The sequence below is a fragment of the Halichoeres trimaculatus genome, unplaced genomic scaffold, assembly GCF_033239565.1.
Source record: "Halichoeres trimaculatus isolate MK-OKI-2021-1 unplaced genomic scaffold, fHalTri1.1 fHalTri1_scaffold_6, whole genome shotgun sequence".
Taxonomy (NCBI): domain Eukaryota; kingdom Metazoa; phylum Chordata; class Actinopteri; order Labriformes; family Labridae; genus Halichoeres; species Halichoeres trimaculatus.
Genome location: NW_027437184.1, coordinates 1,316,770 through 1,337,152, shown reverse-complemented (window position 1 = coordinate 1,337,152; position 20,383 = coordinate 1,316,770). Strand labels below are relative to the sequence as shown.

Below are 20,383 nucleotides of genomic sequence, written 5' to 3'. Positions count from 1 at the left end.
TGAAGAATAAATATGTTTAATTAAAAAGTTTTTTATTCTATTATTAAACAGATTTATTTTACCACATAAACACAAAAAAGTACAGAAAATTGGTACTGTTGAGTACCAGTACTGATTGCCAAGTACCGGGCATTGGTACAATATTGTTTCAAATGTGAAAGGTACCCATCCCTAATCTGAACTATATATATATATATGGATGCCAATGTTGGGATCACTTGGGATTGATACTTAAGTTTCAGTTTCTCTTCTCTAGTACGAATAAACACAGTAAACACATAAACACAGTAAATATCACTTTGAAAATTCATTTTATGTCATTTTGTTTATGTTGAGAGGAAGTGTGTTTGTAAGACCACAGCGTGACTTGGCTCTTTGTAGTACCACGGTAATTTTAAGGCTCTTGGTTTCTGACTGGTTGGCCACCCCTGCTCTTAGCATAAATATAAGGATAGTATCAGAACTAAACAGAAGTCCTAAACTCAAAAGAGGAGAATAAAGTAGGTCGCAAAATTTAAAAAGGCACAACAGACGGTGGCTGAGGTTTTCAAATAGTTTGTATTGAAATGGAAGGTAAAATGAAAAAGAAATAAATACAAAAATCTGTTATCCTTCGTAATCAAAAATAAATTATGATTGTCCACAGGATTCAAAGTCCATAGTATGCTTCATTTTCTCGTCCAGAAAATGCTAGAAAAAAAGTCTCTTTCAAAATAAAAGCTTATCTGGGCAGTGTCGTCATTATCGTGGCAGATTCCAATGTTTGTTCGTCTTTTTGAGCTCGCCATCTCTCCACATTGGAAGGAAAAGGAAACTTAAAAACATGGCCTGCGCAAAGATAAGGCCAAAACTTAAATATGTCATAAGCTAAATAAATTAACAAGTAAGTTAAACAAGTTAACAAATGATCAGAATAAATGACAGGTAAATCGCAGTGGTAGCCTAACTTTTTGTTAGCATTAGCTTACCCATTGATACGTTACCTTTTACTCAGTATTGGTTAAATCAGGGGTGGGCAACTTTTTCCATGACTCATGCCACTTTAAAATCCACTCATGCCCAAAGCGCTAAGACTTACATCTTTCATAAAATCATTGACAGTCGATAAGAAAGTCTCCTTGGATGGTTTTCCATGCTTAGCAATGCAGTGAGAAATGCTATAAGTTCCTTCCACTGACTGGTTTTTAACAGTAAAGAAAGTTTTGAATGTGTCGCTTTGTTTTGCATACTTTAACACTTTTTGCCGCGATTGTGAGCTAGCAGACTGACACATTTGCACACTTTTAACTTCAATCATTCACATCTATCGTTAAATTTTTACATAGGAACATTTGTAGTGAGCTTAATGTCTTGTCAATCAATAAGTAGCACATCAGAGCAGGTAAAGTGTAAATCTTGGGTATTTTTGAGGTGGGAAGTTTAAGCAGCAGAGATTTCTGTTAAAAAGCTAAAATGTAAAAATAATTCCATTTTTGAGCGATTCCTGCTTTTGACTTCTTAAACAACAATTTCAAACAGTAGAAAAACTGAAATATGTTGCATATGAGAAGCTTTCAACTTGTAATCGGTAAAAACTAAAATAATGTAGGTAAAAAAAAAATAGATGCTACCTTTTGATCTGATAACACAGATGAAATCAAGATATTATAAAGAGCTCAGTCTAGTTTTTGTGAACTTTGAGCTCCTGGTCAGAAGTTAATTCAGCCATGAACATGTCAAGACACGCCAATGATGTCGTCAGTTTTTGAGCAGCTTACAACATGTGATGATTACACATTTGTCAGCGTGTGTCATCATATCTGCCTGATGAAAAAAATCCTCCTCTAACGCTTTACACTGCTGGTCTGAAGGGAGAGGAGCGCTGTCTCTTTAAAAAAAGGCTGCTCGGGTGCTGTGCCCTGTGCTTGGGGCAGAGTGGAGGGGGTGGGGGGGTTGTTGACGGAATGAGAGGCTCTGATTGGCTGGGCCCTTCTGGGCTGTGACATCACAGGGAGGAGAGGTTCTGTGGTGTAAAATAACATGTCCTTATATGGGAGGAGGTGGGTCGATCCATTCTGAGAGGGAGGGGGAGGTCTGAGTCCTCTCTGGATGCTTCCACAGTGAGATGAGAGTCTCCCTGTGAGGCGTCCTCCGTGTAAACGCTCTGATGTAAATTAATATCGCTGTAAGGCCCGGTTTGACACAGTGAATTAATGTCTCTTCAGCTTTTAGTTACAAGACATGATAAACAGCTTTTTTTTGTCTCACATGTCCTTTTTCCAGAATAATTCAAGGTGTAATAAGTGAGATCATTTTAAGACACGGATATGTCAGTGTTTTCAAAGTAGTTGTGTATTTCCTTTGGGGCTTTCAGCATCTAAAGCAGGGTTGTTTGTTTCTCTTTTAGACAAAAAAAAACCGACCTCCCTCTGTTTTTATTTTTTTTAATTTTATATTTCTTTTGAAAAGGGCAGAAATACAATTACATATAAGTACAACAGTGCTTTCCTTTTTCATTTTATGAAGAAACAAAGCACAGGAAATATAACAAAAGAGGATCTGTGTAGGTTAATCAGGAAAGTGATACGGGGCAAGTTTCACATTCACCTCTACAAGCTCTGAATGAATTCAAACCTTCCTGAATATAACCCTTTAACCCATGATAGAATAATACTGCCATACATCAGCAAATGACCTATCCAAATCAGTCTAAGGAGAAGGGAAAAGGGAGAGGAGGAAAAAATAAATAAATAAATAAAATAAAATAAAATAAAAAATGAAATAAATAAATAAAATGAAATAAAACATAAAAAGAAATAAATGAATAAATAAAAGAAAATAAAATAAAAAATGATTGTAATAATAATAAAATAATAAAATAAAATAAAACAAAAAATAAAATAAATAAATGTAAAAAATAATAACAAAAATAAATAAATAAATAAATAAATAAAAAAGGGGGGAAACTTACTACCAACGTTAGACTGTGTGAGAACCATTTTGCAGGCCTAAACAATTGATCCAAAATCAAAATCAAAATAATACAAGTGACATCAAAGGAGAACTATTTACGTGAACTTATGGGGGGCTCTACCAGGTACTGCTACAGTAAAACAGATAGGAAGATGAGAATAAAATGAAAAGAAAGAGACCAAGTTAAAGTATGATCAAACAAAGTCTGCTCTCATTGGGGTAATGAATTCAAGGCTTCCAGATTTGGAAAAATGAGTCCTCTTGGTTTCTTAACAAAAATGTCAGCTTTTTCATCTTTAATATTTCTAGGGTGATCCCTACCCAGTCGTCCAGTGTGGGCGGGGTTGGACTGAGCCACCTCCTAGTGACTGATTTTTTGCTAGCCACCAGGAGAATTTGTAGTAATTTAGCATCCTTTCAGGTTTTCATAAATGGGCTTTAACCTAGGTAAAGAGATTCAAAACTCAAAGGGATTTGGACATTAAAAACCTTACATAAGGAATCCCAGACCAAAGTTATAATAGTTAACTAAAATGAAACTAAAAAGGAAAACTAAAATTTAAAACACACTGCAGTTAACTCAAACTAATAAAAACTAGAAAAGAAAACAAAAACGATAAGTAAATTAAAACTGTATCTTGTGTTCACAAAACTAACTGAAAGTTAGTCGTGGAGCAATGAATCAGAGCATCTGTAAAAGTTTAACTACATCTGAGTCTGACTTTATTGTTACAGAGTCCATGTTTCTAATTATTTAAGCTCAAATTCTATTGTTTTTTTTTATAATTTATGTTTATATTATTTTTTAAAATTTATGTTAACATTATTTTTACATAATCTATGTTTATATTTTTTATATTAAGTTTATATTATTTTCTTGTGTTTAAGGCAGCAGCCAACAGTTCAGTATCAGCATTGACTGAGCAGTGAGCTCTATGTTGGACTGGAAAATAAACAGTATTACAAAATATTTCCTCTGACCTTTTTGAATCCTGCACCTGGTTAAAAATGATATAAAAATAAAGATAATAATAATAATAATAAAAAATAATAATAAACTAAAATAATATGAAAAAAACTGAAACTAAACTAAAACTTAACTACAACCAAGCCTTGTTGCAAAAATTAAAACTAAATAAAAACTAGAGCGCCCGCTCGAAAACTAATTAAAACTCAACTGTAATGGAAAAAAAAGTCAAAGCTAACAAAAAATAAACTATAATGACAAATCCAAAACTATTTTAACCTTGTCCCAGACTTCCCTCCAAAACATAATCAGCCTGGGACGATCCCAGAAAATATGGAAGTGGTTGGCCTCTGAAGAGCCACATTGTCTTCAACAAGTTGTACAATTTTCTTTATATTTGTCCTGGCAAGGTGTCTTAAAAAAACAAATCACATTTTTCCAGCAGTGCTCCCTCCAATCCATCGAGTTAGATGTCGTCCACTGGAGTTTCCCTCTGTTTTTCAAGTGTCTCACAATTCCACCCTCACTTGCTTTCCCCAACATCCTAAAATTACAACACAAACAAAAACAACAGAAAAAGCTGTGGCTTTCCCAGACTTCACCTGCATGTGACCACCCCCGCTGTTTGCCGACATGGTATCTCCCGAGCACGAGCAGTCACCTCCCCTCCCTGAGTCAGATTTGTCTCCACTCCAAGGAAATACACTGTTACCTTCAGAGTCGAGTAAAGAAAGTCCAGTTGTACTTTTTTGTTTTGACGTCCAGAGACGGGCTCAGAGAGGAGAGGACGAGGTGTCTCACCTCCAGGAGGAGTGTTAGAAACTGAAGCTGACAGGTCATGACGAGAACACTTCTGAATCCCTGGGAGATCTCCTGAACACTCCTCCCTCCTCCTTCCAATGTTTCAGTGGTTGGGGCCATGGCCTCTCAGTCAGGGTAAGAAATGCACAGCTAGCTGGCTGCTTCACTCTTCTATCTCTGCTTAAATAAAACTTTCATTCAGCTGAGCCATACGTCACTCTGCTTATGGATTTCTTTACATGAGTTGAACAAGTCTTTTTCACTTCATTGATACTGAAGACAGGGCCTTTGTGTTATGTTTTGAGAGTCAGGTGAGCTGATTATTTGGGCGCAGAGCAAACGGCCTTTTCAACTCTGCAGACTTTGACCTTTTCAATCTGGCTCACTGTACAATGGCCACATTAACTGCAGCAGACGCTCACTCCCTGATTGTCATAAATGCTTTTCAGACTCACGTGTAAGAGGTGCTGTGCTTAAGCAGGTTTTGTCCTTTTTGTTTTGAAGCAATCTGTCGCCTCCTTTGCTTTGTTGGCAGCTGAACAGAGCTGTAAGGCTTTGAGCCGCAGCCACAGCTCCACCAAACATCCAAACACACGCTCACGTGTGATCTGTGGGCCCGCTCGTTTGCTCCCAAAGTTAGGAAAACAGAAATTAAGGATCCCTCGTCTCGTGCTGGCATCAGGACGAGGCTTTGGAGCAAGATTTTCCGTGAGGTGAAAAGCAGCTGGGTCTTTTCTCGTCATCAGGAATCTTCGTTTCTGCTCCTGGATTGAAATAACAAACATGCACTTTGCTAAAATGGAATCCCCCATAACGCTGAGATGAGAAAATAGATTGTTCAACTTGAGAGTCAGTTGCTGTGTTTTTATTCCTGGACATTAAAGACTGCAACCAGGGACACAATGCAGCACCAGTTTCTTTTCCACGATGGATTATTTGATTTTCTAAATATATACGTCCCCCTGTTCCCATCCTGTGATGCTAAGTCACTGCTGCTCACAGCGTTGGCATCCTCTCAGTTTGTTTGTGTTGACGTGCAGCTGAGACATGCTGACGTGAAAAGTTTTTAAAGTTGAAAGTTTTTGGGGCTGTGGAACATGTCAATACTGATATCCTAATTATCAACATGATTAGTCATCTTTGGCTCCAGTCGGTGTCACCAAGAACAAGATGGTACGACCGGTTGAGGCCAGCGGCAAAACTGACTGACTACAGGTTTTACACTGAGATGTCTCACAGTTGCAGACTGTTTACCTGTGCTGTCAAAAAAGTGTTTATTGTTATCATAAGAAACAAATGTCACTCAGATTTTTAGGGTCGACCTATTGAATGGAGGTGAATAACAGCCATATTTCATGTTATAATAGAGGCTAAGTCAGAAGCTAATGTTAGCTAGCGTCTCTTAGATGAAAGAAGTAAACAAACAACAAATTGTAAATACAGTAAATGGAAAATCCAAGGAAACAGACAGTAGATACTAGGAATGGGCAATGATTTTCGAACATTTGAAAAAGCTATTAGCTATTTTTTGGAACATAATGTTTAATTTTGATTTGCCACAACATGGAAACAATATATTTTTGGTCAGACATAGACCATTTGAATTTTTTAATTTAATTTTCTGATCTTTTTCTCTATCTTCTTGAGTAACAACAAAAGGAAAAATGTACAGTAATTGAAATATTAACATAAGTTGATTTGACCTCTAAAGGTAAGATGAACGAGTATAAAAAAGAGAAAGAAAATAGAAAAAAGGAGGGTAAGAGAGAAGTACAAAATATATACATATTTATGCACATACGTACTGATATTTATTTATAATTTAAAAATTTTAAAAAAAGAAAAAGACAAAAAGGAGAAAGCCATTAACATCAGAAACATCAAAAAGTTCACGTGACGAGGGCTTTATCCTGTCTGCAGCAAGTTGCAGTTTTAAACAAAAAAGTAGATCAAGCATGACAGGAAGTTATGCACGGAAATTAGATCTGAACAATTAATAAAATTTAAACTGACTTTGCAATGTAAAAGAATGCACTTTTTGAAAAAAAGAAAGAAAAAGTTTTAAAGTGCATTTAAAAAGTGTATTCCAATTGCATTAGGTCTTATTTACATTTCTGCACTTGTTTATTGTGAGATTCATGGTTATTTTTCAGATTATTGTTCATACCAGGCCTGTTGTTTTGCAGTGCTTTGCTCCTTTATCGGATTTATTTAAGGTATTTAATGACAGTTATATTACATGTCTACAAGGTTTGAAGTTAAATCAATCAGCCCATATTCTGCTGTGATTTTAATAGTTAAATAAAGATATGCAGTTCATATTGATTCATCTCATTACATCTTAGCATGTAGACCTGGCCAAAGGGAAAGGATTGTTTAAATGTTGACAGTGTCCTTTTGTCATGTTGGTCGTACTTAAGAATGATTTATTGCCTGTTTTAAGTGAATAATGTAGAATATAAATGTCCCCCCAAAAAATCGCATTCACAATATTTGTCCAAAAAAATTGCAATGAGACTATTTTCCAACATCATTCAGCCCAAAACCATCTAAAACGCCCAGTGACTTTCAAAATAAAATAAAACTCTGTCAAAACCAGATCATATTGAATTTGACTACAGCAATAAACTGACATTTAAACGAAGCCAGACTAGGAGTCAACAGGTTGGAGGGTTAACAGTCAAAACAAGAACCAGGAGATGATCTGAAATGGATTGGGAACTCCTTGGATAAATAAAAGAAAATGAGGTGCAGTACAAAGGTTAGGCTAGCATATCACAAGTCGTCAACAACCATGCACCATGCACAGCCGTGTGGAGCACAGGAAGTGTCCGCAGTCAGTGTTCGGCCTCCGCTTGAAGAGGGGATAATCTTTGAATGGTTTTCGAATAGTTACAAGCGAATATTGAAATCCTCTTTTGCTTGGAAAAACACATCCCTGAAAGCAAACAGTCGGATAAAACTTTTAATTTTACAGAGACTTATTCACTTATACTCTTTCTGTTAAGGAATATTATCATTAACATATCTTTCTCATGCTGTACGGGCTGGAATACAGATATTTGGGCTCTTTCAGGAGTAAAACAGTACCACGTTCAGGAAGAGTTTTATAGATTTAAAGTAGGAAGATATGAATCTTAATGTTTGACTATTGTAAAATCCTTCCAAATCACAGGAGAAAGCATCATTTACAGCTTCAGCTAATACAGGTGAGGCTCTTTTATACATATTTAAACAAAAGGAGGAGGTTAAATGCAGCTTTGCAAGAAAAACTAAAATATTTACATCAGAAACATCCACGGCTAAACTGTCTACAACAACTTTGCACAACCATTAAATTGATCCACGCCCTCCGCTCTGTGCTGGGGGGTTAATTGAACGGACATTGACTCGTTAGCCGTCAGATTGTAGTAATAGTAAAGCTTAAAGGCCCGTTAAAGCTCAACATGCAGCAGAGCATCAGAGGGAATTTGAGCCTTTCTACTTGTCATACCTGCCTGATGCCAAAACCATACCTGAAAAAACAAACATGGGTTATTTGATATTCAACACTCTGCTGAAGCTCTTGTTTGTTGATTTAATAACTTGTTAAACTGACTTCCTGACCTGTTTCTTCAGACATCAATAAAGAGTTGACGGCAGAGTGAGCCGTTTGACATTAGCAGGAGACTTTTACGGTTTAAAGAGATGCAGTTTACGATGCTATCAGAAGAAAAGAAACAAGTTTTTTCCCTTGTTGTGCTGTTTCTGTAGCCTTGTAGCGAGCTCAGGAGATTGAAAGACACAGATTAGCACGCTGCTAGCTGAAGGAAGCTTCAGCACCATCCAAACCAACCGTCTCCTGTGTTTCTCCAGCGCTGTGCTGCAGCACTGCCGGGTGTGACCCCGTGTTTAACCAATAAAAACCAACAGATCAGGTCAATTAGTCGGGCAGAATAGACCGGAGCAGTGTTTACAAAGGCTTTTGTGCTTGGGGGGGCATTTGATCATTTAGCACTCTGCTAACTGTTTCCCATTCACACACTCAGCCCCTCTTCATCTGCAGGACTGTGAGCGCTGTGAAGGATTACTGCACGCTTCCTGTAACTGTGCGTCCAGCTGAAATGTGGACGTCTTTCATTTCAAGGGCAGGACTTGGAATAAGTCTCCTTGAAAGACCTTTGAATGGTAATTGTTAGCTTGGCGGTGAAATAACTGACATTAAGCACTATTTTGAGTGAGTCTGACGGTCAGTGTCTGCCGTTTGGTTGGATCTTACGTCGTAGCTGTGCTCTAAGTCGAGCTGCAGAGGCGATAACAGGAGGGTGATGATGGATGTTTGGATTATCGATGGCCTCAACACTTTACTTCCTTCACACCTCTTCTGATAAAGCTGGTGTTAATGGGGTGTATCAAACAGCTCACGGTGAGCTTCGCTGTGATGGAGCTGAGCGTATGGCGTGTAAATCACCGTCCCCGTTACGAGCCATGACTCATAGTTTGGGGTTGTAGATGATGTGAAAAAGCAGAGGTGGTTGGGGATTTACTATCTCCTCTCTGACTTTCTGATAAGCTCACAGATAACTGGTTGGAAGAGGAAAAAACAACCTTGGAGCTGTTTTAGGGTTTAGTCTGCTGGATAACTGTCCCGCTCAGCGTGAGCTCTTCCTGGAGCATTTCTACCTTTGACGTCTTGTGCAGTTTTCCTTCCTTTCCTAAACCATCTTTGCTCCCCCTCATAGTAAAGACTTAAAACCTGCTCTGTTTATAATCTAGGAGGAGGCTGGGTGGCTGCCACACAATCCCTCTCTGTCAACAGCCTAAAATCATTGTTGTTGTTGTCAGAGCTCAGGCTGTCAACCTAAACAAAGAGGAAACACGCCTGGCTGAAAATCTGCTTGTTTCCAGTGGAGAAACTCTGCTGCTTTGTCTTTTGAACCAAGAAACACCAGAGAGAAGAGTCACGAACCAACACACACTTTTTCAGATCACATCCTCATGTTTTGGTGGCATCAGGCGCTGCTTTTAGAGTCAAATGATCCAGAAAGATGAAAACCAGGGATGAGTGATGGTTTTTGATTATTCAGGAATTTATGAACTTTCACCAGAGCCAGACTCTCTAAACCATTTTAGCCCAGCTGGTGCTGGTTCCAGACCATTTTCTGGCTTGGTACTGGTTCTTTGTGTTTACACAGACACCAAGTCTTTGCTGGGCCAGAGCGAAGCATGGGCTACATCAGGGTCCAGGGGCAGCGCTACTGTGACCAACGATTCAGCTTTTAAGGGCTGTAACTGTAACACACACACAGATGACACCCCATGTAGCAGGCAGTCAGGAAAAATAATTTCACTTTTTTTAATTATTATTATTTTCAAAATGATATATATATATATATATTTTTTTTTTTTTAATAATAATTTTAAAATAATTTTGATGGTAATTTTGAATAATAAAAAATTTAAGAAGGAATAAATTAATACATACCCCTTGAAGAAGACAGTCAGGAAAAATCATTTCACTTTTTTTAAATTATTATTTTTAAAATAATAATTTATTTTATTTTTTATTTATTTTTCAATAATAATTTAAAAATAATTTTAATGGTAATTTCAAATAATAAAAATAAAAAAAATGAATAAATTGATTAAAAAAACCCTGTAGCAGACAGTCAGGAAAAATATTTTCAAATTTTTATAATTTTTTTATTTTTTAATAATAATTTAATTTGTATTTATTTTTGTAATAATAATTTTGAAACTACTTTAATAATAATAAAGAAATCCAAAGTCATTGAATTAAAAAAACAAAAACCTTGTAGCAGACATTCAGGAAAAATAATTTCATTTTTCTTATAATAATTTACTTTATTTTATTTTTTTAATAATAATTTTGAAGTATTTTTTATAATACTTTGGAATAATAATAATAATAAAAAAAAAATAAATAAATAGATAAACTTTAGGAAAAATAATGTCACAAACACAGATTAAAGAACGAATCTGCGCTTTTGTTGAAGTGCTCCCAGCCCCGTCTTTGTCCTCAGCCCAAGTGTCTGCAGAAACACCCTGACACAACTGCAGTGATGTACTGATGTTTTACAGTGATGCAATGACGTGGCTCCAATTTGGCTCCTTGCTGTTGGAAACTCAGTCTCAGGAAGAACATGATTAAAACCGACTAAGCACTAACACAGAACAAGCGCTGGTGGAAAAGAGGTTTCTGAAAGCTGTTTGCTAACTGTTAATAAAAATGGGAGAAGAAGCAGAAAGTATTAATGCCAGGTGCTGGTAAAGATTCAGAACCAGAGAGAAAACCTGGGACTTTGGGTTGGACTTTATGTTCTTATAAACAAAACTAAAGCGAGTCCTGGTTGGTGGAACTACTGTAAGGGAAAGTGACTGTTAATCACCAAAACGACAAACACGTGAGCTGCAGTAAACTCTTCTCCAGGTCTGTTTTTCCTTGGTGCAGTTTGAAACCAAAACACAGCATGGACACACTTATTAGCAGTAATCTTATCTTAGCTTTGCAGCTAAACTCTGCTGAGGTTGGTGCACCAAAGTCCTCCATTGGGGTTGAAAACGTGTGACTGTAACATTTAGATCTTCAGTCTGTGCAGATTAATGTTGGTGGACATAATAGGATGATCCAAATATGGGTATATCTGAGCGATTTTAGTTTGACAGTTCATCAACATCTGCAGCAAATCCAGTGGTGGTTGCAACAAAAACTCACAGATCTATTAGTTTGGCATCAAATCACCTGTGAATAAACAAAGGTGACACAACCTGCTGGGAGCCAACGAGAAATCAGCCTGTTTCTGTCCATGCATATCAAAGTCTGTGGTCTGCAGGAGGATCTGAAGTCCTCAAACCAGCGTCCGGCTGCTCTGCAGTCTGCGGTATGAACCCTCACAGCGAAGCCCTGTGACCTGGAATAGCCTCCTCCTCCTCCTCTTGTGTTTGCACAACAAACACTGCGCTCACAAAGACGGTACGGGCAGAGAGGTGTGTTGAGGGAGCAGTTCTGGCTCCACGCCACATCTTAGCGGTAGAAGGTTATTATTAAATCCCCAACCACAGTGTTTTTCTTTCTGCGCTATCATCAGAAGACGTTCAGATTCTCATTATGTGGACGTCCAGAAACACAGATTTACTGAGCTGTGAGCTCCACAAATGATCAGAAATACACTTCTTAGAGCGTGCTAACGTTGATATTAGACATTTCAGGTTCAGGTTTACACCGCTGACTGGTTCAGGTTTACACCGCTGACTGGTTCAGGTTTACACCGCTGACTGGTTCAGGGATATTTTCATTTTAGGGACGACTTTCTCCACTGGTTGTCTGGTGTTGTTCTGTGTGTGTCTTCATGATCCAATCTGTGGTTTGTCTCAAGTTGAGTCAGAAAGTTGTTGCTGTTAATTTCAGGATTAAGAATTGGGTGATGTTAGCAGCCTTAGATTGGGAGTTTCAGCAACATTTACAAACTTGTCATGTGCATTTTTCACGAGTGTAAAGATCATGATCCTCTTAATCCGTCTACCCTCAGCGTGCTTTTGTACTGACCTGTGTTTTTCCTCTGTGTGTTTCCAGCAACATGAACCGTGAGGACCGGAATGTGCTCCGAATGAAAGAACGAGAAAGGAGAAATCAAGAAATCCAGCAGGGAGGAGGAGAGGCCTTTCCAGCGAATTCCCCTCTCTTTCCTGAGCCCTACAAAGTGGTAAATCTGTTTGTTGCTTACGTTCAGCCTCCACGTGTCACTGATGAGTCAGGGGAGAGGTATCTGTAACGCCACAGGAAGTGAGAGCTTGAGCGTTTGATGCAGTTTTGTCATCGCTTTGGGTCAGAAATCCAAAATCATTGATTTAAAAAAAAACAAACCTTGTAGCAGACATTCAGGAAAAATAATTTAATTTTTTTTTAATTATTATTTTATTTTATTTTTTTTAATAATAATTTTGAAGTAATTTTAATAAGAATTTCAAATAATAAAAAAATAATAATAAAAATAAATAAATAAACTTTGGGAAAAATAATGTCACAAACACAGATTAAAGAAAGAATCTGTGCCTTTCTTGAAGTGCTCCCAGCCCCGTCTTTGTCCTCAGCCTTGACGTGTCACTGATGAGTCAGGGGAGAGGTATCTGTAACGCCACAGGAAGTGAGAGCTTGAGCGTTTGATGCAGTTTTGTCATCACTTTGGGTCAGAAACGTTGCACCTTTATCTTTGTTTCTCACTGCAGATCGAACTCTGATTGGTTTGTGTTTTAAGGTTTTAGATCAAGAGCCATAAAAGTACAGCACAGTCTATGTCAAGCCCTTTTAACATTTAATAGCTAGTCTGGATATGTAATACAGATATCCACAATTTAATTCCTCCTAGGACAAATCACGCCCCTTTCCCCATTCATGTGTGTGGGGTTTCTCATTACAGATATCTTAAATTCAGTTATGGATAGCCACAGTGTGAGATGTGGATATCTGCAACTAAATTATGACTATCCATAAATCTAGTTGCAGATATCTACAATTTCTTTCCGGCTAGTCACAATTCCAAATCAAGATATCTTCAACCCCCTTCCATTAAAGATATCTATAATAGCATTTATAGATATCTTTAATCACAGTTTGACTAGTCAAAATGTGATTATAGATATCTTGCACTGGAATTACGCCCAGTCAGAATGAAATTGTAGATATCTGCAACTAGATTTATGCATAGCCATAATCAAGTTACAGATATCTTTGAATTAATTGTGGTTGGTAGGCCTGTCACGATAATCAATAAATCAATTAACCGAACGATAAATAAAAACGTCCTCGGTAAGTTTGCCAGCCTCGATAAACTGACATGTGCATGTTTGTTTTCCTCCTCTCTTTGGACCAAAGAGGCTGAATGAGAAGATGGCTCACTACGTCTATCTTTCCTAACATCAGGGTGCATAGGTTCTATAGCGGATTTGTGGATTTATAGCGGAGTGAGCATCTGTCAAAAATGCGATCTTTGGGGTGAAGATGGGGCTGCTCGCGCTTGAGAGCTGAAGCGAGCATCCTGAGGGGTAAGGAGGAAACACACGCTAATATGAGTGAAGTCACCAAAGATACGGTTCTTAAGCCGCCTGCCACAGTCCCAGTGTGGGAATATTTAGTTTTTTATCAGAATGAACAAAGTGTGAGCTCATGAACACCAACCAGCTGATATGTGGCATTTGTTTGAAAATAGTGGCGACGAAGAGGAAGAAGGGGAGGTGCAGCGGAGCCTTGTTCTTTGACAATCCGCTCTTACTGAGGCTTTTGGTCGGCAAAGTAAATAGAAATAAAAGCTCCAAATGGTGGCGCTCAAAGACAGATACATTACCAAAGAAATGCAGCCCTTCAATACGGTTAAAGACAGAAATGTTAAAAATGTTTGACAGACAGTACGGATTGACTGGGAAAAAGTACATGTTACAAACAATTCAGGAACTGTTTAAACTCCCTTTGATTTAGGCTAAAGTTTTTATTGTTGTTTTTTTTGGAGTTTTGTTTTTTCTTTAGAGACAGGGTCTATGTTTTATTGTTTTTGATTAGTATTAATTATTTTCATTGACATGTATTTTTTTCTAAAAGAGAGTCCATTTCATTTTCATTGTATTTTTTTCTCTTTCTTGTTTGTTAAATTTATTATATTTTTTGTTTAATTTATTTTATTTAAAAGATCCTGACCTTTTAATTACAGTTAAATACTCTTAAGAAATTAAAGTTTCTTGCTTTTGATATGGTGTACTCACTTTATTATCCCATTATCATAATTACATCAATGAAAAGTGACAATAATATCGTTTATCGGCAATAATATTTTGGAAAATTATCGTCTAGCAAAATTTGTTATCGTGACGGGCCTAGTGGTTAGAGATATTTAAAATTCGAGATAACTTAAACTTTCATTTTGACCAGTCAAAATGTAATCACAGATATCTTGAAACAGAGTTTCCACTAGGCGAATTGATGTTGCAGATATCTGTAAAAAGGTTCAATGCGTCGTAGCTTTCTTTCACATCTCTCTAGTGAACGTAGCTCTTGTTCCCCACAAAGTCCCTGATTATAAATTTGTTCTATTTCATGGCATTTTCTAAATATCTTGTCGATGACCGCAATCGCCAAAACTGTTAAAATGATTTTTTCTCTTCTGTCCTCCAGTTTATTTGGGTCAGTATCCAATGGGAAGCCTCGCATGTCCAGCATCATGAACACATTTCTGACAGTAAAAATCACATTTAAGATATCTGTAACTGTAATTCTGGATAGTCCAAACTGAATCAGAGATATCTGCAAGTGACATTTAGGATGGTGACGAGGCGAAGGGCAGCTTTCAGGGAGTCATTGCAGATATCTGTAACTCAGTTTGGACTAGTGGAAACTGAGTTACAGATATCTCTAGCTGTATTTTTGACTAGTCAAAACTGAATTATAGATATCTCCAACTGTATTTTTGTCACAGTTATGTTGTTGATATCTATAATGTTAATTCCAGAGAGTCAAATGTAGCTATTAAATGTTCAAAGGGCTTGCCGTAGCTGTCTGTAAATTCCCTTTTCAAACACTCATGATTGTCGTGATAAGGAAGTGACTGAATTCAGAGAATTTTCAACCCACTAAAGGATTTCTTGAAACTCATCTTCTGCAAAGTCAGCATCAGGATGGATTGGTTGCACTTCTTGAGATTTGTGTATGAGCTCGACTGAATTATCTTCTGCAGGCGACTTCACAAACAAAAGGAAGACTTTGTGTTTTTGTTTGTCCCCGATGACCTCCCCTCCCACCGCTGCTCTCGTAGCTCGATCGTGGTTTTATGACCTGGGCTGTTGCTGTTTTATGTGACATGTCAGAACAAGTTGTTCCTCTTTGACAGTCCGTCTCTTAATCAAGATGATCTGACACGCTCCAAGCTGTGATTGGCTGCAGCACAATATGCGGCGCGGTTAGTCATCGACATTAAAAACAATAACTGATGCTTTTCCAAGCGACTCTGGAGCGATGAAGCTGCATCAAGAAACTGCAGCAGATCTGAGAAAGTGGGATAAATTGGCAGCACCTGTCTTTTGTTAACCGCTTTGTTTTGCAACCAGAGACGATAAACAAAGGAGCACAGGCGTTCACAGGCGTGTTCATATGTAGGCCAGCCAGCTCTCACCCAGCCGCTGTAATTGTAAAGAGGATTTGAGTTCTCTGGACTCGTCTAATCTTTGCCACTAACCAGATTTGAGCAGGGGTAAGTGGCTCCTCTCCTTAGCGTGAGCGAGCCATCAAAGGGGCGGCGAGGAATGCGTCCTGACAGGTTGGGAATAGAAAGGGTACCAGAGGTGAGTGATGCGTGCAGGCCTGTGTGTTTTGGACCACAAGAAAGTAAACGCTGACTTTTCAGAAGTCCTTGACCTTTCGCAGCAAAGTTATTTTCTGCACATTCATTCGTCTGCAGAATCTAATTTTAAGGGAGTCCAGTTTGCAAGCTGTGCGATGGCACCGAGTGTGGAAAACACTGCTCCACTCACTTCATATCGCTCGTCTCCTGCTCGTCTCCTGCTCGTCTCCTGCTCGTCTCAGTCTTATGTAAGCTTCAGTTGACTTTTCTCCCCCTCCTCCTCCTCCTCCTCCTCCTCCTCCTCCTCTGTCATGCTTCACTAAGTGGAAGTTTACTGTGCTCTGCATTAAAGGCCATGTGTGCACGCAGCTGCAGCTGTGGCCTCCCAGATGTAGACCAGCAGAGCAGTCACAGTTTTATGGTGCACATTTCACGTATTTGTACCTCAGCTCCAAAAAATGAAGAGCGCCAAAGAATCAGCGCGGAAACAAAGTGGTTTGTTTCCAGGGAAAAAATCAGGATTTAATCGATTTAATCTGATCTGAAAGTGATTGAGTTAGTGAAACAGTTCATGACTGGTACAAATACAGAAATTTTTAGTTCACATTTACTTCACGAGCGCTCAGTAACCAGGCTCGTTACGCCAGATGTGGGTGAAGACAACTTGTCCGACAAACTGAGACGTCCACATGGTTGTTTTGACTTCAGCTGGAGAATCACTGCAGAAAACTGAAATCTTAACAAGTTCTTTTTGTCTTATTTTCAATTAAAAAAGTCTTTTTGGACTTAATCTGAGCCACATTCACCTGACCAGTCTAGAAAAACGTCTTCTTTAAAGTTGTTTAAAGACAAAAATGAGGTCTGAATTGTTTGTAACAAGTAAAAACAATCTGCCAATGGAACAAGAAAACTTTGCTCAAAACTTTGCCTAAAACTAGAATAATGTCTTAATACAAGTAAATTTTCTTTTCTTAACTTGTTACATCAATTCAGACCTTATTTTAATCTTTAAAAATCTTTAAATAAGAAGTTTTTCTGGACTGGTCAGGTGATTGTGGCTCAGATTAAGTCCAAAAAGACATTTTTAATTGAAAATAAGACAAAAACACTCGAGAAGATTTCAAGTTACTTAAAGACAAAAATGATATCTTAGGGTAAAAAAAACTTAAAATAACTTGAAACAAGACGATTGTCTGGGCTGATCAGTTGAATGTGGCTCATATCAAGTACAATCAGGCAATTTTTAATTGAAAATAAGACAAAAACTTGATAAGATTCAAGCTTTTTGCAGTGTTATTGAATAAGTATTCTTACAACTTAAGAAATGTTTGAAGTTTTAAGAAAAAGTCCAACATTTCTGACAAGAAATGACAAAAATCAGGGGGGAAGTGACCCTTGAGTGTCAGCGCTCAGCACGTGAAAGATGCCACCCGCTTAAAACATTTAAAAGCATTTAAACACACTCATTAAATCAATGTAAGTGGATAAAAATAATTTTTTCTCTATACAGATATTTGCAGATATTTGTGTGCGTAAGTTTGGAGTTTTGGTCAGGTGAATGCTGCTCAGATTAAAGTCTAAAAAGACATTTTTCTGCCGTAAATAAGACAAAACACTTGATAAGATTTCAGATTTTGCCGTGAAAACTGAATGCTGACTTTGTTTACAGATAGAGTTTGTTATGAAGAGATGAAACACCGTCTCTCGTGGTGCTCTCTCTGGTTTCTGGAGGACAGCTCCTGCAGGAAAGCTCTGCCTCAGGCCTGTTACTGCTGTTACAGGAACAGGAGGAACAGGAGGCAGACCTAATCTGGGTACCTCTGGTCAGCGTGGAGATTGTTTGTGAGATCTGAGACAGATTCCTCACAACGTCTCTGTGGAAGGAACTGGCTGTACCAAAACATCATGACGGGACGTTTTCCTTTTTTCCTTTTTTCAAACGTGCAGCACGGCATGTACGACATACCTGTTTTGACTCCGCTAATACACCAGAGAGTGTTGCAATCGCTCACTCTGTCAACAGAGAGGAAGTCAAACAAACTGTGCAATGATTCGACTGTTTCTGGACCAGCTCAGGAGCTGGAGAAGGAGCAGAAATATCTGTTCATATTCACATCACAGTAATGTTTTTAATACTTTAATTAAAATGGATATCTGACAGGTTGTCTGTTTTACAGAGCTGGATGTTTGAGGAGTTTCCTGTTCAGGCTGAGCAGAGAAAGGTTCACTCCTCAAACTGTGGATTGTTGTTTCTTTTTGGTCTTGTTGTCAAAGACATTTTATACCAGAGATGCAGGATCCAACTTTTAAAGTTCTGATACCAGTTCCCAGATCTGGGTTTTGGTCTCAGCTGAAACCAATGCCTATCTTTTATCGCAGGGTTTCTCAAACTTTTTGGTTTGCGACCCCTTTTCGAATACAGTTACAGCCAAGTGCCTCATTATAAGGCTGAGGAAGAGTATAAACAATATATTACGATATTTTTGTTAATCACTTTATTGTTTTCTTTATGATGGTTTCGCCTTGTTTTAACCACCTTTCCATTGTTTTCCTCCTGGGCTACACTATCGTTAGCATGCTAATGTCAGTGCTCTCAGACTGAGGCCGTGTAGTCCAACCAGTTTTACAAATAGTATATTTTTTTAATGAATCAGTTTGAAAATAGTGCCCTGTTTTATGTTTCATAGAAATAAAAAAAAAACAAATGTTGGTAAAGATGTTTCATCAATCAGATTTTTAAAATTTGTTGTGACGCAACTTTTTAATTAAAATTTGTCAAGTACCCCTTGCAGTACTTCAACACACCCCTCGGGGTTCACACCCATTGGAAGTTGTTTTTTTGTTGATTTTTTCCCACAGTTTTTTAAATTTAATTTTTGGCACCAGAGGCATACAGTTGCGTACATAAAAAAATAAGAATGACAAAAGAAAATACATAAATAAATAAACTAGTGATAAGCTAGCAAAATAAAATGAAAAAAAAATGTCATTAATAGTAACAATAACAATAATAATAAAAAATGGATATAGAAATGAAAAAAAATAGATCTATAAATAAATTAAGATTATTTACTTCAAAAATAATAAAAAAATATTAATTATAACAAGTAAATAAAATTAAAAAGAAAATAATAAAAAATATTTATTATAATAAGAAAATAAAAGTGAAAAGAAGATAATAAAATATTAATTAGAATAAGTAAATAAAAGTAAAAAGAAAATAATAAAAAATATTAATTATAACAAGTAAATAAAATTAAAAAGAAAATAATAAAAAATATTATTTATAATAAGTAAATAAATTAAAAAGAAAATATATAAAAATATTATTTAAAATAAGTAAATAAAGTTAAAAGAAAAAAAAATATATATATATATATATATATATATAAACTATTTAGAAAAAAAAAAAAAAAGGATGTAAAAAGAGGTGATGTAAGGGTACCACCCCCATTTGAGAATCACTGTTTTATTAGAATTAATTTAACACTCTCTATTCCTTCATATGAGACTGAAAATGATGTTATGGAAACTTCAGACTTTTCCAACTTTGTGAATATAGTAAAATCTCCAACACCAACAGGAGTTATAGTTAAACTTTAACCCAAGCAGCGGATAAGTCAGGAATTAAACTCATTGACCTTTGACGTGGTCGGCTAAATTTGAGGTTTTACAAGTTTCTCAACTGAGATTAAAACCATTTAAACACTCAATAAAGAAGTTTTACTTAAATGTTTCTTTGGCTGAGGGGCTGCGAGCTGAGCTGCTGCTGACTCCAGCTCAGCTCGTTTCTGTCTTAAAGGCGTCGAGGAATGAACAGGACGAGTTGTTGGAGTTGTTTTATTTGCTTTATGTATTTGCATAGATACACAGAGACGCTGAAAGAAACATTTAAACAACAAGTTTATGTAATCAGCGTCGCTCAGCCACGGTGAAAGGATTCAAAGTAAAATAAAAGAGAGGGCGCTTCTGTTTCACCACAAATAAAATCACTTCAGTTGGTTTTCTTTACCCACCATTAAAAGGTGAAGCCAGCCTTCCTGTATGAAAATCAGCTGATGCAAATCTCCACTGGCTGTAACAGCGGCTAAGCTAGCCCAGGCTAGCAGCAGCTAGCAGAGGGATCACGTTATGACCCAGCTTGTTACATTTCCTCCAGCAGATAGCGGCTGAAGTTTCCACACCCTGTGAATGAATCTGTCAAACAAAGCAGAGGTCTGAGGTCACATGTGGAGCTGGACACGCCGCGCGGGCTGCTGTCAGCGGCTGATTGCAGGAATCTGCAGCCTCAGAGTGATTGATTAACCACTGTGTTGGAGCTACGGCAGACGCTTATCTG

General features: G+C 37.4%; 1 protein-coding gene across 2 annotated transcripts in view; it reads left to right on the top strand.

Moving 5' to 3' along the window:
* aff4 (AF4/FMR2 family, member 4) overlaps nt 1-20,383 on the top strand; it is a 50,416-nt gene that overhangs the window by 16,058 nt on the left and 13,975 nt on the right. The window contains exons 1-2 of one of the 2 annotated variants that reach the window (XM_074671899.1): nt 4,608-4,855; nt 12,294-12,423. In XM_074671899.1, the coding sequence (XP_074528000.1) occupies nt 4,839-4,855; nt 12,294-12,423 (147 nt within the window). In that variant the 5' untranslated portion in view covers nt 4,608-4,838. Of the gene's footprint in view, nt 1-4,607; nt 4,856-12,293; nt 12,424-20,383 lie in introns of those variants that run through there. The other variant, XM_074671900.1, reaches the window with a different exon arrangement.